General features: G+C 48.6%; 1 protein-coding gene across 2 annotated transcripts in view; it reads right to left on the reverse strand.

Annotated features, from left to right (window-relative positions):
- Nucleotides 1-247: 247 nt before the first annotated feature.
- The window catches only part of DAPK2 (death associated protein kinase 2), a 136,077-nt gene continuing 112,740 nt past the window's right edge, over nt 248-23,584 (reverse strand). The window contains exons 6-12 of one of the 2 annotated variants that reach the window (XM_075530747.1): nt 17,485-17,533; nt 16,737-16,763; nt 13,069-13,221; nt 12,087-12,132; nt 3,797-3,886; nt 3,609-3,692; nt 248-1,094 (exon numbers count right to left, since the gene is read on the reverse strand). In XM_075530747.1, the coding sequence (XP_075386862.1) occupies nt 1,014-1,094; nt 3,609-3,692; nt 3,797-3,886; nt 12,087-12,132; nt 13,069-13,221; nt 16,737-16,763; nt 17,485-17,533 (530 nt within the window). In that variant the 3' untranslated portion in view covers nt 248-1,013. Of the gene's footprint in view, nt 1,095-3,608; nt 3,693-3,796; nt 3,887-10,103; nt 10,701-12,086; nt 12,133-13,068; nt 13,222-16,736; nt 16,764-17,484; nt 17,534-23,584 lie in introns of those variants that run through there. The other variant, XM_075530748.1, reaches the window with a different exon arrangement.

Raw genomic sequence — 23,584 nt, forward strand, 5'->3', positions numbered from 1 at the left:
TGGGGATCTCTGCAGAAAAATACAGAAAGTAGGCAGCCTAGAGACTTCAGGGGGTCGTTCAGTAAGATCTGTTCACTCAGTGACACAATCCTGGGCACTGCCTCAGAACCATATGTACCTGGGTGAAAGGAGTCAGGGATGGGTGCTCCTAAAAGAATCCAGACATCAGATAAACCAGAAGTTTAATAAAAATGAAAAAAAAGAGAGAAAGAAATGAAGCCCTTACAATGGGCTGGGAATGGCTGCTACAGAAGGTCTGGCATATGGTCAGCCTGACACCCTCCCTACATGTGAGTTCTTGGAGGCCACAGGGTTGCTCCCTCACACCCCAAGTTTCACTTCATCCACTCTCCCTGCCCATGAAGGGAGGCCTCTGCCCTCTGGGTGTAAGGTTTGACCTATGTGGTTCTGCCCTCTCCAGACATACCACACCTACCGGGGTTCTCCCTGCCCCTCTCCCCAAGCCTCTCTCCCATAATGCCAGCCAAGCTCTCCCCACAGAAAACAAATGAAGTCTCCCTCCTTCCGTTAAAAAGAATGGATGACTGGACCCACAGTTTATCCTTCACCCGGCATTCACTTCTCTGCCATTGGCCCAGCCCAGCTTCCAGGAGGATGTGCAGGGCTTTGAAAGAACCACCTTGGTACGCACCTGGTATGCACCCTGTCCAGACCCTCACTCACTCAGCCACCCCACCCCACCCCAGGTCCAGATAGGAATAGCTTTTGTTTACATAGATTTAAGTCCACACCCCACCCCAGATTCTGAGGTCAGCAGGCAGGTTATAGCAAGCCTGTTTGGTGGGGTTTAGAGCTTTGGAAATGCTGGAGCCTCCTCTGTGGATGACGTCCCAGCTCTCCTGGCTCCCTGTGCAGTCCTCTGACCCCTGCAGGCCCTTCTCTCTGACAAGGGTGCAGAGCGCCTTGAGGCTGGTGACAGTCTCTGTCTAGGAATCTGTGCAGAATGGAGGCCTCAGGGCTGGGCCTCCTGGGCAGCCACGGGAACCGGGCTTTTAGGAGGTGCTACTCCGCCGCCGGGGGTGGAGGGCTTTCCTCTTGGCGATGTCCTCTTCCGTGTCACTCTCACAATTCCTCTAAAAAAAAAACCACAACAAAAACACGCAGCAGCAGTTTAGGGAAGGGGGTCATGAAATGCCAGAGATGAGGTCAAGCTAGACACCCTGGGTGACCACACCGGAGTCGGGGACCTGTGACCCAGGGAGGTGAATAATGAAAAGGAGTCCAAGTCAGGGGGCGCAGTGGAGCCTGAGGGGAACCCAAGCCAACTGCCCTGAGACCTGCTGTGCACCAGGCAGGGCGGCCAGCCCAGCACCAGGAGAGGCCACGCTTTGAGAGCAGTGACAGTTCTATGTGGCGCCCTCTGTGGCTGTCACATAATGAAGAGCACTTGGATACGTGGTCTGTGGGCAGGACTCGGCCCAGAGAGACAGGGGGCTTGGGGTGAGGTGTAGGGGGCACCCCCGGTCTGATGGCCGCCACTCCACACCCTGTCTTTCCTCATCTTCAGGACAGCCGGCCATGCTTTCCTTGCAGGAAAATGGCTTCTGAGTTGCAGTTTGAGGAAAGAGGATACCAAAGTGCGGATCCTTTGGCTCATCCACGGCTATACCAGAGCCCAGGCTGGCTGCCTTCCTGTTCAGGCCACGCCCATGGAACCTAATGACAATTCAGTCAGTTCTTGCAGAGACCCTTAGAAGCCTGTTGCTGTGGGATCGATTCTGATGCTTGGTGAGCCCATGAGCGACAGAGAACTGCTCCACAGGCTTTGCTGGGCGGACATCTGGAAGGAAGCAGACTGCCAGGCCTTTCTTCTGCAGTGCCACCAGGGGGTGTTCAAACCATCAACTTTGAGGTTAGTCATTTGTGTCACCCAGGAGCCCAGAAAGCTATAAGCAAATCAAAAGGCTGTTGCCAGATGTCCTTTAAAACAGGAAAGTTGGGTCCATTTGTTTAATGCTTTTTAAACAAACAGACTTATCTTTCCTATTTGTTTTTAATGTTAAAGAAAGTCCCCTTGGAAAAGTGATCAAACAGATGTCGGGGACTGAAGTAGTTAATTTATTGTGCCAACCTGGCCGATAAACACATGTGGGGCTAATTGAAGGGCAGAGGGATAAATGGCTCCATGAGCCTCACCTTTCTAGTTCTCAGATCTCTTGCTTTGTGATGGTCGAACCAGGTGCAGCTGCCTTAGCCAGTTCCCTGCTTAAGCAGGCAAGGCTTACTTCCTGCAAGACATCCCCGAGGAGAAGCTCCACAGATCTACCTCGATGCAGCCCTGGGTGCTGGAACAGTCGTGTGGAGACCTCTGCCAGCTCTGAGATGCTGACACATTCACTGACTCAGCTTTCCTCCTGCAGTTGTTGTCATTGCGTGTATTTTATGAGATGGAAGACTTTGTAGATTGGTGTCAGGCACATGGGCTAATATTGGACTTGTGGGCTTGGGCAGCATTGGGTTGGGGTGTTTTCTTGATGTGCACTTAACCTTTATATAATACTCTCTCTTATACATGAGTTTCTGTGGATTTGTTTCTCTAAAGTACGCAGACTGACACAGGGACCCAATTCCATTTGCAGGGTGTTCCATTGGGGTGCTGGTGCTGAGTGCTTGAATGAAAATCGGGCTATTTCAAAATGTTTGCCCAAGGACACAAATTAGGAAACAAGTCTACAATGTTCCCAGTGACTCCCTGGGCCTCTCTCTGTAAGGAGGGAACTACACTGGGTGCAGAACCAGTTCAGCCTGGAATGCCTGCCTGCTACCCACCGGCCATCTTTCCCAGACCCAAGCCAGCTGGAGATCCAAGGTCAAGATTAACTATAGCAAGCTACATCCTAGACCAGTGGTTCCCAACCTTCCCAAGGCCAAGACCCTTTAATACAGTTCCTCATGTTGTGGTGACTGCCCCCAACCATATTATTTTTGTCGCTACTTCATAACTGTAATTTTGCTACTGTTATGAGTCAGGCGACCCCCGAGAAAGGGTCGTTCAACCCTTCAAAGGGGTTGAGGCCCACAGGTTGAGAACCGCTGTGACCTTGACCAAACCCAGCTGGAACAATAAAAATAACCCAGGCTCTGCTGGGCAGCAACTTTTCGCATGAGTCAGAGGCAAACCATAAGAAAGCAAGCTGGGGAAAGTCCTCTGGCATCAGCTGTCAGGGATTGCCCCTGAAAGCAAATGTTTTGACAATGATGAGAGTAACGAATGTACAAATGTACTTTACACAATTGATATATGTATGGGTTGTGATAAGAGTTGCATGAGCCCCTAATAAAATGATTTTTTTAAAAAAGGATGGGCAGCCTCTATTCTAAAGTCCATGTTCGAGCATAAGGAGCAATTTAGGGGTCGTCTGAAGTGTTGTCCTTGCCAGCGTCCCTGCAGTTCTCTGAGGACTTAAGCAAAGCCGGGGGGGTGTGGTGTGACACCAGGAAAGGTTTCAAGGTACCCCGGGCGCCCCCCCAACACATGGTTTCTGCTGACCACACTCCAGCCACCAGCTCGGAGGAAGAGCAGAGCAGCAGGAACTGGCTGCAAATAAGGAAGAACCACCTGCCTTCTGGGGCCTGGATTTACCCACCAGGTTGCCATCTGGTCTCAGGTGCACTTTCTTCATCAGGGAGCGGGTGAGGTGGTTACACAAGGAGACAATGCTGAAGGAGAGCTGGGGGAGGGGAGGAAGGGACAAGGAATGGCCTGGTGAGAGGGTGCGCAGAGACTGCACAGCCCCCCTCGCCACCCACCTCCCACCCCCAGACCCGGACACACCTTCCATCGCCTGCGGACGTACTGCTTCTTGAAGTTCTCCAGGTTGACCACAGACTCCCGGCGCACCATGGCTTGCTGGGTGTCCACAGGCTGAGGGACAAAGCAGAGTGGTGGCTGACACTGGACTCCCGATAGCACCCCGGCTTTGCGGAACCCCCAGCTACACGCTGTGCTTCGCCTGGCCGCAGTGCCTCCTCTCTAGGCAGTGGGAGGGCACCAGGGTGGCCGCATGGCTACCGATGCCTCGCTGATTGCCCTGGGTGCCCCTGAGCCATTGTTACCTCAGCCAGACACAGAAGCCCGTTTGGCAGTAGGCTTGGCCTCTCCTTAAGGGGAAGCGCGGGAGGCAGGAACATCAATCACAAGGCTACTTTGAGGGCGAGGGTCACTTGACAGTAGTCTGGGTTTACCTCCTGTGCCTGGGCCAGTCGTGGGCTCAGCAGAACGGATGCCTTGTCGGCTGCCCTGCAGTCAGCCAGCCCTGACTCATAGCGGCCCCAATGCAGAGGGATCAAACGCTGCCTGGTCCTGCATCACCACCCCACCCCCCACCCCCAATTGGTTGGGGATTGGATCATTGTGATCCATCAGGTTTGCCTTGGCTGGTTTTCAGAAGTGGGTTTCCAAGCCTGTCTTCCTAGTTCTTCGAATGGAAACGCCCCTGAAAACGTTTGACGTCTCCTAAAAAGGTACACACCTCCCACGGAAGATGGGGATCCAAGCCGGGCTCTTGCATGGGGGTGAGGGTCCCCCCAGTGCCCCGCTAAATCTGCCCAGATCAGCCTTGCCCGGTTGCAAAGCCATGTGCTGCGGGGAAAACTGTACTCCACAAGGGCTTTGTGGCGATCACTTTACGATAGCAGCCAGATCTTTCTTCCGAGGAACCCTTGGGTGGGTTCGAACTGTCGACCTTTTGTATAGCTGAGCATGCAATCATGCGTGCCACCCAGACAGAGCACTTGTTAGGAGCCAGCGAGTTGGTTACTGCTCACAGCAACCAACTCCTTTTCCTGAGAGCGGCTGCTGATTTCTCCCTGAGTTGCTCAAGGGATGACCTGGGGTGAAAGTCCAGGACTTGGGACCTGCTCACTTGCACTGTTCAGAGCCCTGTCCCTGGATCGCCCAGTCACTGAAGCCCACATAAGCCATCACGCTGTGCCTCTCTGAGCCAGCAAGATGCAACCTCCAATGCGGGGGCACAGAGGAGAATGAGGGATGGTGGGAGAGAAAGCTGGGGCTAGTCACTCTTCAACACGGAAACCCAGGGGTTTGGGTCAAAGAGTGTAGCGCTGAAAGAGGAGGCGAAACAGAGCCGGGGGGGGGGGGTGCGGGAGAGAAAACAATCAGGTCGTCCCCTCCTATCCCCACTCTGCTGAGCCACCTGTCACCTCCTCTGGCACACCTGCCAGCCCAGCCCTGCGTCTAGGCCCCACGCGAAAGAGGGCAGAGGGCAACAGTTCTATGCTGCGTACCAGGCCTGCTACTCCTCTCAGAGATTTCCAGGGCTCCCCAGTGTGCTAGGGACAGCAGCTGACAAGCCTGCCCCTTCTGGCTCCTCCTCCAACCCGACCTCCCTCCCCTTTCCTTGTTCATGTGACTCCCATGGACAGGCTGCCCGAGTCATGGACCCAAGGTCTCGGGCTGCTTGCACGTGCTTAAATCTTTGTCCCCACGTTTTATATTGACGTTGTCCTCTTGTTCAGGTCTTTGCTAAACGTCACCTCCTCTTGAAGGCCCCCCGACCATGCTATAGAAAACAACACCTCACCTGCCTGTGGGACTCAGTGTCGGAGCCTACTTCTCTGCTGCCTGGTCAATCCTGGTCGCTCATTCTGTATTTAATCACTTGGCGCCAACCCTTCCTCTCTTATATCGCCCAGTTCCTGTTCCTTCCAAAGATGATTCCCACGCTGCCTTCCAACACCATCGGTCGTTCCTCCATGTACCACTGACGCACAGGGACAATTACCATGTTCACGCAGCCAGGGACTTGAGCCCAGCTCTGTAGAAGGTGCATGTACTTGGCATGAAGCATTTGTTGAGGCAAATTCAATGATTCTGAGAGCAAAAAAGGTGCCCTGGTGACGTCAGGCTGCTAACCTCAAGGCCAGCAATTCAAAGCCACCAGCCACTATAGGGGAGACAGGTGAAGCTCTTTACTCCTATAAAGAATTACAGGAATGATGAGGGCAATGAATGTACAAATGTGCTTTACACAACTGATGTAGGTATGGATTGTGATGAGTTGTATGAGCCCCCAATAAAATGATTAGAAAAAAAAGAATTACAGTATCAGAAACCCCCAGGGGAAGTTCTATCCTGTCCTGTAGGGTCGCTATGAGTCAGCATCAACTTGATGGCAGTGACTTTAGTTTTGTGTTTGAGAGCACTTACTTACCGGCACCCTTGCCCAGGAGAAGCATGGGCACTAATCCCATGCCTGAAAGGTGAACATTCACGGGAAGAGTCCTTGATTGAGGACCTCATCTTCTGAGTGGCCCAATAGGGACAGGCACAGAATAGTGGAGCCCAATGAAGGCCATTGGTAGGATATGATGCAATTACTTCTCAGGCTCTATCTACGGTGTCTACTTGAGTATAAGCCGAGTTTTTCAGCACATTTTTAATGCAGTTTTTGTGGTAAAATTAGGTGCCTCGGCTGATATTCGGGTCGGCTTATACGCGAAGGCATACAGTGTATGTCAGGCACCTCAGCATGTCCCCCGTAGGCCACTTGCTGTAAATCTACCCGCTGGCCTTTTCCAACCCATGGAGCTCCCTGGCTGCTAAGAGGCTGACCAAGTGCTGAAGCTGGTCAGCTCCACTTTGAAGCCAGAGGGGTATAAACTGGGCAGCGAACTATTCCCAGAAGGAATGTGGCGCTGCTACTTTTGATTAAGTTGCTGGGCATGTGGGGTACAAGAGCGATGCTCTGCCTTTTCCCTGTAAATACTGGCAAGTGGCCTCTCACAAAGGTCAAAAGGTGAAAATCATCCCAGAGGTCCATCCACGGATGAATGGGTAACCAGAGGGCAGTACATCCACAAAGGGAAATACTTTCCAACAGAAAAGAGACTGAAGTACTGGGATGATGCGCCGAGTCCAGGAAGTGTTTCCTTCTACTGTGCACAGCGTCACCCGAAGCCAGAACAGAGTCGACTGTCACCTAGCAAAAACATCAGTGTGGATGAATCCCCCCAAATCTGCTAAATCAAAGAAGTCCGTCACAATGGGCCACATACTCTCTGACTCCATTTATGAGTCAGAATTGACTCAATGGCAGTAAAAACTCAGTTGCTTTTCCTGGTATTCAGAATAGACAGAGTCAGAAAATAGAATGGTGCTTGAAAGCGAGGGCAGAGGAGAATGGGGAGTGATGGCGTAAGGGCCCCAGTGTCTTTTGGGGTGATGGGAACACCTCATCATAGATGGAAGGGGGAGGCTGCACAAAAATGAGGACGTACTAAATGGCACTCAAGAATTCATTTTAAAATAGTGAATTCTCTGGTATATGAATTCATCTCAATGACAAAAAATAACCACTTCTGTGTGGGTTTAATTCTATGGAGAAAAAGGAAGGGGGGGCAGGTACATCCATATCAGTTAGAGATATGTTAAGGGTTGATGAGTTAATAAGCCTAAAGTTTGCTCTAAAATACTCCAGAAAAATGGCGGGAAGAGAGGGGCTGAAGACCATGAACTTGATGAATTTTGAAGCTGGTAACAGGCACCTAGGGAAACATCACTCTCTAGACCTTCGTGCAAGCTTTGTGAATTTTCCCTGACACAACGTTGAGAACAAAAGCATCCCTGAGCTGCTGCTCAGCAGCCCCAGCTGGACCCTCATTCCAATCTGGACCCTCATTCCAATCTGGACATGCCCCTGCGGCAGAGCCTAAGGAGTCGGGAGGCCCTCCCTGAGACAGCTTCTGCTCTCTGCCACTACTTCCCCTCCATAGTCAGACTTTCTCTCTCTCAAGGTCTCTGAAATATGAACCCATTGCCACCAACACCATTCTGACTCATAATCACCCCATAGGGCAGAGAAGACCTGACCCATCTGGTTTCCAAGGCTGCACGTCTTTACAGAAGCAGACTACGATACCTTTCCCTGCAGAGTGGCTGGTGAGTTCCAGCCACCTTTCAGCTTGTAGTCAAGTGCTGTAACACTGCGCCACCAGGGCTCGGTCTCTGGAAGATTTGCAGCCTCTATTCCCTCTCTCACTACCACCTTTCCCATCTCCTACTCGGGAGGGGGCGGTGTCCCATCCCTCCCAGACGCCGTCTTTCACCCAGGGGTAGTCTTGTCTGTAAGGAACATGGTGGTGCAGTAGTTTTAACTAGTGGTTAAAACAAATTAGCCCACTTGGCACTTACATTAGTTTATGCAGTGTGTAAGCCTGAAAGCAATGTAGGTCTTTGTGGGAGCTGGCTGCACGGACAGTGGTGGCTTGAAAGAACTGGTCAGCAAAGTCATGTACTCTCCGGGAGGAACATGTGCCAGGCGCTGCCATGAAGACCTGCCTTGGGAGTCCCATGGGACAGCTGTCTGCTCCTGAAAGGCTTTAAAGCCTCAGAAACCCTAGGGAATACTTCTACTCTGGCCTTCAGAGTCGCTATGAATCAAGTTGAGGGCACTGGGTATTGGGTTTGGGTATGTCGATATATCATGCGCGTCCCGCTAATTCCCAAGCCGGAGAGCAGGGCCTCCACTCCTTAACTGTTGGTAAAGTCAGCTGACTGGCCTCTCTTCCGAAGGCCGGATCTCACCAGTGTGGGAGGAGAGTGGAGGTGCTCAAAGCTGTGGTCAGGAAGGGATGATGGGGCTTGGTGCTTCCCAATGTTGCCATCCACCCTCTTCAAAGACTCGTGGAGAGGCGGAGTCCCTTGGGGCCCACTGCCCTCAGGAGATGGGAAAGTGAGCCTGCTGAATGCCTTTTGCTTTTCAGTCTCAACACAAAGCTGGAGCCTGTGGCTTCACTAGCATCAGCGTCACCCTGTGCAGAGAGTCGTGATGTCACCTCCTGAACTCTGGCCCTCCTTACATGGCAGACCATACAGACTCTTAGTAAAGTTTATTATCAGCTTGACTCAGAATAATATGGGATATAGTTGTCAGTTCCTTCTGAGAGTTCTTATATTGTACGAATAACAACAACAAGGCCGCTTTGAAAAATCTCTCTAAATTGAAATACATTATTAGTCGCATTATTCATAACTGGGTTGAAGTTGTTTTCGACCTTTCTCCTTTTCCTTTAATTAGTGCTTCCTTCTCAAAAAAGTTATTGGTATAGATTCACAAATACTAATAAGCACAAAAGTGTGGCTGAAACACCAGAAAATCTGACAAAACTTAGTGACAATAAGAAGCCCCGCAGCAAAGAGAAGAACAGCAAGTTTTTATACCACGTGCAGAACCTCGTGACTCAGAGCACCCTGCCTCTGGGTCAGGGTGCCATCTCCGACCACGGTAGGATGTTCAAACAGGTGAGGAGCACAGCATGTGGGCCTTGCAGGGATAGGCTTACATGTAAGCTGGGCTCGTGAACGTGTTTCTGCTGTTATAACTAGAGAGATTACTGTATAGAAAATAATAAGTATCTGTTGGAACATCACCCAGACACTGTATAGATGGTCGTGTTGGTGTCACCCCGACAGTGTCGCTCGGCATGGTCCACCCCCTCTGCACCCTCAGTTGATGTCACTGATGAATGAGGGACGAGGTGGAGAAGAGGGTTATGGTGCTGCCTCCCTCCCTGCCCTGCACAGTGACAGGGATGATGATGAGGAACCACGAACTTCACCTTCCAGGACACGATTCTTGGGGCAATTTCAGATCTCTAATTCTAAGGCTCGGATGAGGCTGCTGGCAGGCAAGGTTTGGTAAGTGAAAAGTCAATGCAAATGAAAAGTCATATGACTTTGTGTGTTCATTTTCAATCCTGGCTTCTGCAGCAGGAAAATGCCAAACTACTTAACCATTATGCCAAATAGCACCCAAGGCCTGCAATCCATAAGGTGGGTAGGTGAGCAGTGGGACAGTGTACAGATTTATCATCTCAAATCAATGATCAGGCATCTCCCCGAGGCTAGCATGCCTCCCTCAGGCGCAGGGAAGGCTAGGGTTCCCACAGAGGGCGCTCACTCTCGGACTGCTTTAAAAAGCCCGGCTGCCCTGTCAGCGCTCAATCCAGAAAACCACGTTGCTGCGGGAAGGGCAGAATGCATGGTTGACCGGAGTCCTCAGGATCATCCGGGCCGCAGGCTTCTGCAAGCCACTGAGGATGCCTGCTTCCTGGCTGGCTTCTGGGGCTCAAAACTTCAAGCCGGGCAGGAGTTCCTCACTGCACGTTCTGCTGAGCAGTTCTGTCAGGGACACACTGGGGTCCAGGCCATCTGGGTGCCCACTCTCCAGCTGTATGCTGCCCACCATGTCCTGGATCCACTGTAGGTCTGCCGAGAGCTCCTGCCTCAGGTCCTCAAACTGCGCCTGCAGGTGGTCCAGTTTCCTAGCCACGATCCTAAGGCTGGAACCCGTGGCCCCAATGTCTTCACACAGGTGCTTCTTCAAGGCCTCCACCTTGCGGAACTCGTACCTGAGCTGGGACAGGTGGTGCCGAGCGCTCTCACTCTCCTCTCGGTACCACGCCTCCTTCTCATTGAAGATGGAGACCAGAGCCTCCACATCATCCTGGAGTGTGTCGTGGGCCCCCGCCAGGGAGCGGCACCCCTGGTCCACCCACGCCACGTTCTCGACCACTCGGGCAAAGCGCTCGAAATTGATGTAGGTGTTGTTGGGGGGCATGCTGGAGTGGCATTTGAGGGTGTACTCTCTCAGGCGCTTGGTCTTCAGCTGGGTGGGCCCTGCCTTCTGCTCTTCAGGGACTCGGACTTCGCCTTCAGACTGGTGGGTGTTCGAACAGAAGCAGCAGAACATTAGTTGGTCACGTGTTGGAGGTCAGACACTCACACTGCAGGCTGCAGGCGAGAAGGACTGGGGTGGAGGAGCACCATGCAGGGGTGCTGCCTACATGCTCCCCTCAGGGCAGGGTGGTCCATGGCTGTTAGGCAGGGTCTCCACACACATAGCATTTAATGGGCACTCACACAGACAAGCAGGCTGCAGGCAGGATCCCGTTGGGGATCCACATAAGGGCCGGGCACACGAGGCCACAGCTGAGCAGCGGTCTCCCTCCTTTGGGACTTGCCTCCCCTTGGGCCTTGGCAACAGCATGCTGAGCAGGGAGGCAGCCCCAAACACTCCCTGGCCTCGTGCTTTGGACCAGCTCCAGATGTGGAGGGCCTCTGTCTTCCTCCTCTTTAACGGGGCAAATGAATGGGACCTTATTCCCAATTGCCCGGCCCCTCCATCTCCCATGGGCTTTGAAAACACTCACAGACAAACACAGTTGCCATCAAGTCAGTTTCAACTCCTGGCAAACCACGTGTGTCCTAGGGACATGGGCTGTGTACAGTTTTCAACAGCTGCGACCTTCCAGCAGCAGGTTGCCAGATGTTTCTTCTGAGGCACGTCCAAGTAGGTCCCAACCACCACCCTTTTGTCGGTAGCAGAGAACGTGAGCATTTGCTGGGCTTCTACTCTTTCTCACTCGCACCCCTACAGGTTCACAGGAACCCTCTCTGCCTCCTTGTTTAACGAGTAGTGAATGGCAAGTCGTAGGGCGATGACCCTGAGTGTCCTGCTGCTGGTCAGTCCCCAGGAGGCCGGGATCCTAACTTCCTAACCCAGAGCCTCCAAAACGTGCTTTCCCTGGACTGAGATGCAAGACTCTCTGAGAAACCCACAGCTGGGAACTTGATCACAAATCCACTGGGCCCTGGGCCCTAGCCTAGAGGGATGGAATCGCCCTGACAGAGACTGTCTGTGGGGGTCCCTGGGGACCGAGGAAATGACTGGATGACTGGGGTGTCAGAAAGCAAGAAGCATGGTTTCAAAGCTGCTGCTGAGCTGGAGCCCTGGCTTCTGCATCGTGAAGTGACGGTGGATTTCTGTCCTCCCACAGGGAACACTGTATGATCTGGCCTCCCTCAGAGAATAAAAAGGATTCTGACTGAGGTATGTGAAGGCTCCTATGTCACCCAAATCTCTGAAATTCAAGCTTAAAGTAGCAGGAAGCTTTGGACACAAGAGCAGGCTCTTGGGCTGACTTCAGTCTGGCTTTCACATCTGTGACCGAAGGCCAGTCAGCGTGCCAAGCACAGGCTTCTCAACAGATCCTCTAGAGCCAGCCACTGCCAAGCCCACTAGAACCCACCCCCGAGCCCTTACCGTGATCCAGGGGTGCCTGAGAGCCTCTTGAATTGTGAGTCGCTTCCTGAAACAAGGACCAGAAAACAGTGATGGCCCATGAGGACAGAGTCTGAGAACAAGAGTCTTCAGGGTGAGCTCTTTGCAGTCCTGCACGTTGGCATTCTCTGACGCCCAGATCGCTCGCTGCCCGTGGCTACTCGATCTCCAGGGAGGGGGGCCCTACCAGGCATTGTCCCAAGTCTGGAAAACCAGGGTCCCTCCATAGGAGGAACCCACCTTGGCCCTCTCTGGAGTCTGTGGTGCCACAAGGACATGGCTTTCTGGAGCAGTGGTTCTCAACCTTCCTAATGCCATGACCCATTAAGACAGTGCCTCATGTTGCAGTGAGCCCCCAACCATAACATTATTTTCGTTGCTACTTCATTGCTGTAATTTTGTTTGACCTACAAAGGGGTCGAGACCCACAGGTTGAGAACCGCTGTTCTAGAGTCAGTGAGGAACCTCTCACCCGGCCCTATCTAGCAGCCTGCAATTCTCTGCCCATCTCCTCCTCCAACCCCTAAAGATACAGAGCTCACCCTGGCCCCAAAGAAGGGGTCTGCTTGGCAGGGGTGGGATTCATGGGCTTCCCGTTTTCTACTGTGCTTGCACTGCCCCTCTGGGCCCACTTCCTCTCCCACTCACTTGCATTGGCTTGAAAAGCCTGTGGAGTTACCTTTTGATCACTTAGTATTAGTGTCTTTGTGACAGACTGATTACACAAGGTAATGCGCACTTGAGAAGTTCAGGAGAATGTGCCCCCCATCCCCCATGCGTATGTGCAAGAGTACAGTCATTTGCATTTCAGCAGAAGACTTGAGACAAGACTGTGAATGCCAAGTCTTGGCCGGTTATGCTTCTCAGCACTTGCGCACATCAGACCGCAGTGGGGCAGATCACAGCCCACGGCAGAGCAAGCAGGCTGACATTTCCTTGGAGAGGCCTTACTGTGTTCTCTTACCGGGTCTCTTTAACCAGAAGTTTCCGAATGAAGTCCTTGGCCAGCTCACTGGTCTGGCTGAAGAATTCCTCATCGAAGTCGTAACTCACTGCTGTGATATTTGCCAGTGTTTCCTGCTTCGTGTCCCCCAGGAAAGGGGAGGCTCCACTTAGGCTGAGCACACGGAGAGGGAATCGTGATTGTGGGAAAGGAGATGGAAACTGGGGGGATGGGACTGGGGAGCTCTGACCTATGCTGTTGTATGGGGGTAAGAGGCCCCAAGCAACACAGCTGAATTCCTCTGGGCAGCCAATGAACAACCTATTCAATTGAATCTAACTCAGCCCACTTTTATGGAGAGCCTACTAAGTAGCAGAGATAAGAGTGACTTCAAGGCACTCAAAGGCTAAGGAAGGAAAGAGAGAGACATGTTCTCCGTAATCTCCAGGAGAATAAACTAGAATGTAATACAAGGACAAAGGTCTGAGGACATCGGCAAGAGGAGGACCCTGCGTGGGCTTCAGAGGAGGGGTGACCTCTGCCTCAATTGCATCTTTAAGAGCAGAGGTTGCCAGCAGTCAGAGAGGGAGATGGAAGGGGATAAGGCAGCAGTTCTCACCCTGTGGGTCGAGACCCCTTTGGGGGTCGAACGACCCTTTCACAGGGGTCGTCTGATGCAGAGTAGCAAAATGCCAGTTATGAAGTAGCGACGAAATAATGTTATGGTTGGAGGGTCACCACAACATGAGGCACTGTCTTAAAGGGTTGTGCCATTAGGAAGGTTGAGAACCACTGGTCGAACGTAAGGGAGCAGATTAAGCAAAGCTCTATTGGGGACAGGCAGGGCCTGTAAGGGTCCCTTCCAAGGCTTGCCAAAGAATCCACACGGACAGCGGCTTCCAGCTCTACCAACTTCTGCCGTGTATTCCAGATGCCTGTGCAGATCCGTCTCCCTGAATGTCCCGCTGCTCCAGAGCTCCCAGAGCTCCAATGCCCTCCACGCACTCCACGCCGTCACGGATGGCATCACCCATCACCACACTCTCGCTCGACACACGGGTCGTCTTTGCTTCTCCTTTCCCTTTCCTCGCCGCATCTAACCGGCCAACGAGTTTTGTTGATACAGTAACGAATACCACTCTTATCTCCACTGCCGCTTTCTTGGCATAGTGGAAGGCAGGTACACTGCATTAAAAAGGGTCTTTCAATCCTGGGATTGAATCCCAGCTGTACTACGCACTAGCTGTGTGAGCCCAGATAAGTGACTCCACTTCTCTGAGCTCCTGTTTCCTCCTGTGTAAAGTGGAGAAAACCAAAGCCCTGTCGCACATGAAGAATGAGAGGGATAATGCATAAAAAAGTGTTCTGTGAAATCCTAGCTCCTTCTAGGCGTTATTATTGTGAGATGGTACTGATGACTTATCATGCTTTTACTGTTATTGTTAGAACAGCCAGACATATGCATGCACACACCACCTGCCACTCTCCTTTTCCAATGGGATCACACCTAACTCCTAAGCAAGGCATTTGAGGCCTTTAGATGCTGTTCCATACCACACGCCCCATACAGTTCGGTCATACTTAACATGAGCCAGTTTGAATCTCTCTCTTGTCTAATATTCCACAGTCTGCCAAACCAGTGGCTCCTTTGTTACAGTGAATGCAATTAATGTCTTTGAATTGTACATGTAAAAAAAGTCACAATGTTTTCTTATAGTATATTTAACCACAGTTTTAAAATTTAAACATAGTTAAGGGCCTAGGTACAGAATGAGTAGCCAGCATTTTCCTCGATGGAGAAATATGGAAAACATTTCCTTTGAGAATGGGAATCGTACAAGGATGCCGTTTATCACCACAGTTGCTCCGTCTGGTACTGGAAAAACTGGATATCCGTTTGCAGAAAAAGGAGACAGGATCTATACTTCACACTATACTCAAAAACTAACTTAGAATGGATCAAAGATCTAAACGTAAAACTTAGACTCATAAAGTTCACCGAAGAAAACAGGGACAAGCCTGTGGGCCCCAGTTTGCCACCTAAATAGATTATCAAGCAAAGCTTGACATGCATACAGTGGTTTCCTGGTCTGTATCTCAGGGGCACGTTTGTGCCCCCGCGCCACCTTGAAATCCCCCATCCTGGGTCCAAGACGGCTGGGTGGATGTGTCTCCAATAGACAGGAGCTTTCACAGCAGAGAAGAAGCTGACACAGGACCTGCCCCAGAACAGCTTCTCAAGAATATGATTGTGACAAGAGTTGTATGAGCCCCTAATAAAATGATTTAAAAAAAGAAAGCTGTGTTGAATTCAAACTCAGGAATGCTGTGCACCCTGTAGCTGCAAGAATGCCCTGCTATTTCAACATGTGAACCAGAGCGTTGAAGAATCAAGGGTTCAAGAGGCAGCGTCAGAGTTTTCCAGCCCTGGTCTGAAAGTCCAGGTCAGGGGTTTGCAGTGCAAGTCAGTGAGTGCGCTCTTCTCTCTCCATCAAATTCGGTGGGACCCTTTAAAAAATACCGATGCAAGGCCCCACCCCCATCAATTATGAATTAATAGAGCTGGGGCGGGTCCTGGGTCATGGCCATGGTAGTCATTCAAGTGCTGATATGCAGTTGAACCATAACCCAGGGCTGGTGAAGCACCCGTTAGCTGAAAAGTTGGCGGTTTGAATTTGCCAGCTGCTCTGTGGGAGAAAAGGCCTGCTCGTGCCTCCTGTAAAGCTTTCAGCCTAGAAAACCCTGTAAGGCAGTTCTCTCCTGTCCTACAGGGTGGCGCTGAGTCAAAATCAATACCAAGCACTGTGTATCCGGGGTTGAGAGCCTCTGCCGTAGCTCAGAAGGAGCTTCCCAGCGCAGCCCGGAGCTGCTGTGAGCATCACAGAGCTGGTTAGTGGCTGTGTCCTGTCAGTGGTCCCCATGGTTGAGTGCTGGTGCCCCCGGTCTCTCGGGGCAGTATGCCAACTCTTTATGCCAGTGTGCTATAAAAATATCGTTTTCCACGTGTGCCTTGAGGAGAAAACAGAGAGGAGGCTCTGGTGGGGCAAGCAACGACTAAGCAGCTACACAGCAGAACCTGTGCTAGGAAATTAGCACAAGCTGGCCCATTCAACCCTCACGACCCGGCAGCAGCAAGGATCTGTGACTCCTCTTCTGATGGAGAAAACGGCCCTTGCTTGACGAGGCCGAGAAATGGAAAGTGACAGACTGGTCTGACTCCAGCCCCAGACAGACACCAGAGCGAGGCAGGGAATCGCTGCTGAAGCCTTGCAATTCCCCCAGGGCAGGAAGGAGAGACTGGGGTGGGGGTGGGATGGGGAGAGTGGGGTGAGGAGAAAAGAGGAGAGAGAACCTGGGAGGAGAAGGGACAGGGAAAGAGCGGGAGACAAGGAGGGCATTTCTGGCCGTCGCTAGGCTTCTGAAGGAAAACCGTGCTCTCCCAGTGGGGCTGTCTGGTCACGCATGGGAGGGACATAGCACGAGTCGCTTAGGTGAGGCCCAATGCCGCCCTCCCAGACGCTGTGTGCCTCAAGGGCAAACGTACAAAGCGGAGCTGAGCGCACTTGGCTGTGGGTGTCACACAGCTGGCGCATGGGGGTTGCTCAGCAAGTCAATCGGTCTATCTGCCTGCCCCTCCCTCACTCCTCCCTGCTCCCCCAGGTCTAAGGCCCAGGATGAGGGATACTCACAGGATGTAGGTGATGACGCCTATGCTCCTACAAAACAAAGGACAGTAAGTCAGGGGTCGTCAGGCTTCAGTCCCAGCCAGCCCCCCAACAGGTGGTGCTCAGAAGAGCGGTGACTTGCTTCCCCCGCAGTGGCCCCCGGATGCTCTCTCAGGCCCCACGCCCCTCTCCCACCCCATCTTTGCCAGCAGCCTGGGCAGTGTTTGTAGTCATTAAGCTCTGGACACAGAGGCTGAGCCCCAGGCCAGCTGCCTGCTCTTGCTGGCCCTGACCCTGGTGATCTCCTCTTTGCTGACAGGAGGAGGACAGTGGTAACTACATCAAAGCTCTCCTGGCAGGCTTTCTGAAAGCCAAGCAACGAGGGTGCTCAGTAAACTTGACAGCACTGGAGCCATCTATGCAGGGGCCCAGTCATTGCAGGACCCCCAGCCCCAGCAGAGCCCAGAACATAGGAGGCTCGGCGAACAGCCGGTGAGCGGATAGAGCTGGTAGTACGATCAGCTTTATCGTGGCAGCCCCCCGGTCGCCCTGTGCCTCTGCCTCTGCACTGCTGGCAAAGCTCAGGCCCAAGCACTTCTAACTGGCTTCAACTCCAGGCCTGTCTGTCTCTAGCTGCCCAGCTGCAGGTCCACTTGGCTAAGGCTGCCAGAGGCGCTGAAAGGGAAGTGTAAAGAAAGGTGTTTTCATGGGAACCAAGTCTAAGACCCCCTGCCCCTGGGCCACAGGGGCCTGGGTGGGCCATACAACTTACCACATATCGGCCTCCAGCCCCAGGGGCTCGTAGTTCACGATTTCTGGAGCTAAAAGAATCCATATTGAAGAGTCAATAGGAGTGTGAAAATGAGAGGAGATGCTTGTCGGGAACTCAGGGAATTTGGTGCCGGACGCCTCCACCCCAAGTCCCCGCTGAGGGACATCGGAGCATCAGATAAGAATGTGCTAGGTTGAAGACTTTTGAAGACAGAAGTTGCCTGTCGTCCCAGCAGACCTTGACTGGAGAAGAGGGAAAGTACTTAGGAGGAGCAGCAAAAGGCAGCAGAGAATGGGAGGGGAAAGTGCCGGGAGAGATGGGAGCCTGGTGACAGCCCGCTTCCGTTCTCTCTGCTGGAAACCAGTCAAGTCAGCGCTGGAAGGTTAAGGAGGGGAGCAGAAGGCAAGGACGGGGATCCACAGCTCCTGAGTCTGCTGTGAAAGCGTGCGCCTTCCACCAGGAGCACGAGGAGACGGTTGGGGCCCCAGGTGGGTGAGTTTGAGATGCACGAGGAACGTCCAGAGGACGGTGTCTAGAGGGGCAGCGCGACCACTGGGGACTGGACCAGAGCTAGCAAAAGCTTGCCTTAAGAAGTACCAGCTTTGAGTTACCGACCTACAGGTGGGAGCAGGAGCTGTGCGCATGCTATGGAAATTAGGAGGGGATGGAGGGTCAAGGAGAAAGGATTCTGCCGAGAGAAGCCCGCATGCTGCCCAGAGATACAGAAGACAAGCACTGGAAACGACCGATTTCCCACTCAGTGTAGGGCCCAGAAAGGAGCCCTGGTGCTTACTGATTCCACACTGGAGTGCTACCCACAAAATCAACAGTTTGAATCCACCAGCTACGGGAGAAAGATGAGGCTTTCTACTCCTCTAAAGCCGTACGGTCTTGGAAACCCACAGGGCAGTTCTACTCTGTCCGCTAAGATGGTTCTGATTTGGAACTGACTCAAGAGCAGTGAATTTGGTTTAGGGTGTTTTGTGGGTTTTTCTATTTTGTTTTATTTGGGGGTGGGGTGGGGAGGGTAATGCCTAGAAGCTTCCCTGGTGGTGCTGTGGGGATGCTCATCACAAGGTCAGCCTCCAGCTGCCCTAGTTCAAGCCCATACCCACTCTGCAGGAGAAAGATGAAGCAGCCTGCTCCCATGATGATTTAGTCTCAGAAATCCTACAGAACCCTTCTATTCTGTCCTATAGAGGGCCGCGATGAGTCAGGATCAACTGGATGATCAACAAGTGAGTCTTTGGTAGGGTTCAGAAGGAGCCCTGGTAGCCCTGTGGGTTAAGCACTGTACTGTTAACTGTAAGTTCAAACTCACAAGAGGAAGCTGAAGCTGTCTGCTCCTGTAAAGATGCCCAGTCTTGAGAACTCTAGGGAGAAGGCTACTCTGTCCTATGGAGTCTCCATGAGCCAGAATCGACTCAATGACAGGGGGTTGGTAGTGCCCAGAAAGAGCGAGCCCAGGAAGTGAGAAGTGGAGCTAAAATGCAGATTCTTTTTAAGACAATGGCATGGAGGAGAAAGAGCAGGCGGCAGCATCTACAGAAGCAAGCAGGACTGAGCCTGCTCAACTACTAGTGAGAAAGGTGGAAAGCAGTATCAACTGTCTGTTCTCCCAGGTGTACCTGAAATCCTGTCTTCCTGGCTCACCTGCTTCATGACTGACTCAGGGAGCCACGGTCCTGGCTTTGCTTGGCCCTTAGCATACAGGCAGACTGTATGTGATCTCCTGCCACTTGCTTTTTGCATTCAACGTGTTATGCTTCCTTGGTTTTTCATGGTCAATGCCATTTTTTTATACAGTTGCCTCTCAGTGGATGTTTTCCCCTTTTTAGCACTGGAACAATATTAACATGATCTTTTCTGGATGTGTCTTCTGACGCACATGTGAAAGACTGTCTTTTAAGACCTGGATATTCAGAGTGTGGCCTGAATATAAGGTAGGCACGGAAATCATAAGGAGGCATTTAGAAACTCTTCTAGCAACGTGTCCTTGTTGGGATATTCAAACACATGATCAGTTTATTAGGAATTTATTTTTGTCATACTGAAGTCATAGTCTAGAACAAATTGGGGGCAAAAAAGTCTTTCACCAAAGAGAGTTGTTAAAGCTAGGAGTAGAAATGCTAAATTGTTAGGGTTTACTAATGCTGAATTTTATTTTATTTTTCAAAAGACAATTATTTTTTCTCTTTTTTAAGGCAATTTTTTCCTACAGGGATAGTGCAAATTTATGCTCCCCCAAGGGGTAAGACTTCTTTTTTGTAGTCACATACTGATCAATGCTTGTTAAAATTTAAAATTCTGTCATAGTAGTTATAAAATGCTACCTCACTGTACTGCTCATTTGCATTTCCCCAATTTCTAATGGGGTTAAGCATCTTTTCATATGCTCATTGATGACGAAGGTGCCTCTATTATAACAGGCCTGGTCATGTTTTATTTCCATTTCCCTATTGGGCTGGGTTGGTTTTCTTTTCTTTCTTTTTAAATATCAGTTTGTTTTATCTTCATTTTAAATCCTTTGTTGGTTATACATATACAAGTTCTCCACGATTTTGAATTACCTTTTATTTTCATTGTGGTTGTTTGGTAAATTTGACTACATTGATATTAAGAACATCTGAATGTAAAACAACAACAACAACAAATATTTTCTCAGGTGGTTAGAATTTTGAAGCTTTATTTAAGAAATCCCAACATAGCTGGAGATCATTAAGATATTCCCCTTTAATTTAAACATTAAGTTTTTGTCTTTCACATTTAAGTCTTTCCATCTGGAAATATCTTGGTGTATGGAAGAAACAGGAACATATTTCATTTTTCCGTATAAATGTCGAGTTATCCCAGCATCATTTATTGAATAATTTGTCCTTTCCTGAGTGGTGTGCAGTGCCACTTTCTGTTAATATCCGATTCCTACAATATGCACAGATTTGTTTTGGACCGCTCTATTCCACTGGTCAATTTAATATTCTCATTGTAATGTTAGAAGACATAATGAGTACCTGTTAGGGCAGCCCCCTTCCTTATTCTTCAAGAGTATCGTAACTATTCTAGGGCCTTTCTTTTCTACATATTTGTTTTACAGTCAACTCAGTGAAGTCCTAAAGAAGCTAAGATAGAATTCTGATTGAAATTGCTTTGTAGTGTAGCGAGCTACACCTTGGGCTGCTAACCTCAAGGTCAAGCTCACCAGTCATTCTGCAGGAGATTCTTCTGCTCCCATCACCTCAGAAATGCACAGGGACAGTTCTACTCTGTCCTCTAGAGCCACTGTGAGTCAGAATTGATGTGATGGCAATGAGTTTGATTTTGAATCGATTCTACAGCTCAACTGTAGAGAACTGAAGGAGTATTCCCCTCCATGCACATGACTATCTCTCCATGTCATTAGATCTTCTTTCTTATCTGTCAGCAGTTTTATCATACAGGCCGAACATAGTTTCTTTGTAGATTTAGTCGTTGGTGCCTTTTATTTCTATCAGTTGGATTTAAATGTAATTCACATGTGATAAAATCCACCCCCTTTAAGCAGTCAGTTCAGTGAATTTTCGTTTACTTGCAAAACTGAACCTCTATCACCACAATCAAACTTTAGAACACCTTAACCACTCTAAAAGGAAACCTTCAAGTATCACCTTCCTTATTTTATTGTTTATAAGCCTTTAAAATTTATTACCATTATTATTACTGCTGGAGTAGAAATATAGCTTTTTGTTAGCCACTATGCTAATACCTCATTAAATATATATTATATACCATATATAAAAATATGATCGTGTCTATAAATTTAAATTTTTCTTTGTAGGAAATTATTTCCTTTGTAAACAATTACAGAGTTGTTCTGTCCTTTGAATTGTTTGTTACTTCTATCTATATTTATTTTCTCATGGGAACCTCCAGTACAATGTTGATAGCAAGCCACATGGTTTTGTTTCAGATTTTAAAGAGACTGCTCTTAATGTTTTGCTCTTACAAATAATGTTTTCTTTTGGTTTGGGGTGGGTACTTTTTACTAAGTTATGAAAGTTTCTTTTAATATGTAGAAATTTTTTAAATAAAAAAATGTGTACATCTAATGAAATATTCCTTTGCTCTTTTAATCTACTTCTTGGCCAATTACTTTACCCACTGTCTAATGTAAAGACACTCTTACAAGTATGGGGTAAATTCAACTTGGTTATGATTTATTACTATTTGTTCTGGTTCTCTCTTTGTACACAATGAATTACCCAAAAGGAAGCATCCAAGATGTTAAGGCCTGGACTGACCCAATCGGGAAGGACACAGTCTTCATCTCTCAATGAGAAAGACAGTGGGAAAGAATTTGTGTTCATCTTCAATTCACCACACCTCTCTATACACCACTGAATTGAGCTCACTAATAATGGTTTAGAATTTTTGCATATTTGTTCATGAGTGACTCTGGCTTATAAATGATACTTTCTTGTACTATTCATGAATGTTTTGCATATCAAAGTTATATTGTTCTCAGATAGTTAACTGGAGGATATCCCTTTTAAGAATATTTTCTGTAAAAGAAAATAAAATTGATAAAAATACTTTAAATAGCCCAGTATCAGAAAACTAATGTAACATTAAAATAATCTTAGAGCTTTTAGAATTTGCCTGTAAAATTATTTGGGTCTGAGTTTTTCTTTATGGGAATATTGTCAACTATTGATATAATTAGTGACTCTTCTTGGTATGGTACTGACAAGTTATAGAAATCTGTCCTTTAAATTTTGCCCTAAGTTTTAAAATTCTTTGACATAAAATTAGACAAGGTATTTTATTATATTTGTAATTTCTGCTCTATTAGTACTTGTTTTTTATTTCTGATTCGTTTTATGTGCCTACCTCACTCCCGATTCACTTTCATAAGAGATTTGCTATTATACTTGTGTATGTGTTTATACATGTTTTTTGTCTTTTCTAATAAAATCAACTTTTGATTTCGTCGATCTTTTCTCTTGTATCCTCATACAATTTCAGTTTCTATTGTTGGCAGGTCACACACTTTCTACTTTCTTTGGACTTATTCAGGTGTTCTTTTTCTGATTTCTTAAATTAAATGCTTAGTTCATTAATTTTAAGGCTTTCTTTCTTCCCAATGAAATCATTAAGGTCATAACTTTTCTTTTAAATAATATTTTTGCTACATTGTTTTTTGTTTGTTTTTAAATCATTTTATTGGGGCTCATACAACTCTATCACAATCCATACATACATCAATTGTGTAAAGCACATTATTCTAAGTGTCGTTTATATTTTGCTTTACTTTCTGTTATGATTTCTTCCAATATCATTTAAAAGTCTGTTTTCTAATGTCCAAGTGTAGAAAGGTTATGTAACTTTTCACACTTTGGTCATAAATATGATTGGTATGACACTAATTTCTTGATTCATTGAGATATCCTTTATAAGTACATAGTTGATTGTGTAAAAGTTAATGTTATTAAAGGAAATTTGTTAACTGTGTTCCTTAATATTTTAATTTTACTAACTTTGGCTGCTTGGTTTATTATAACTAAAATAAATGTGTTTAAATCTTCCACAATAATGGTAAAATTTTCAATTCCTCCTTATAATTCAATTCATTTTTGTTTTTGGTTTTTTTTTTAGGTATTTCATTAGGTACAACTACATTTAGAATTACAACTTCTTGATGAACTGAATTTCTATCCTTACATATATACACCAGTTATCCTTAAAAATGATTTTTGCTTTAAAATCTAAATTTTCTATTAATATGCCTATCTCAGATTTCTCTTAGTTAATAATCACTTGTGTATATATGTGAGTATATATATATTTCCAAGTCTGTTACAAACATTGTATATTCTTACATTTTAGGGATCCATATAAATATTACCTGATGTTGACAAGTCAATTCTGATTCATTGCAACCCTGTGTGTGTCAGAGTAGAGCTACACTCCACTGGACGCTCAATGGTTGTAATCTTACAGAATTAGATGGTCAGACCTTTCTTCAGCAGTGCCACTGGGTGCATTCAAACCTCCAACTTTGGGGTTCAAGTCAAGCACAAACTATTTGTGCCACCTAGGGAACCTTGTCTGCCTACATCATAGG

Source organism: Tenrec ecaudatus, chromosome 14, assembly GCF_050624435.1.
Source record: "Tenrec ecaudatus isolate mTenEca1 chromosome 14, mTenEca1.hap1, whole genome shotgun sequence".
NCBI classification, from domain to species: Eukaryota; Metazoa; Chordata; class Mammalia; order Afrosoricida; family Tenrecidae; genus Tenrec; species Tenrec ecaudatus.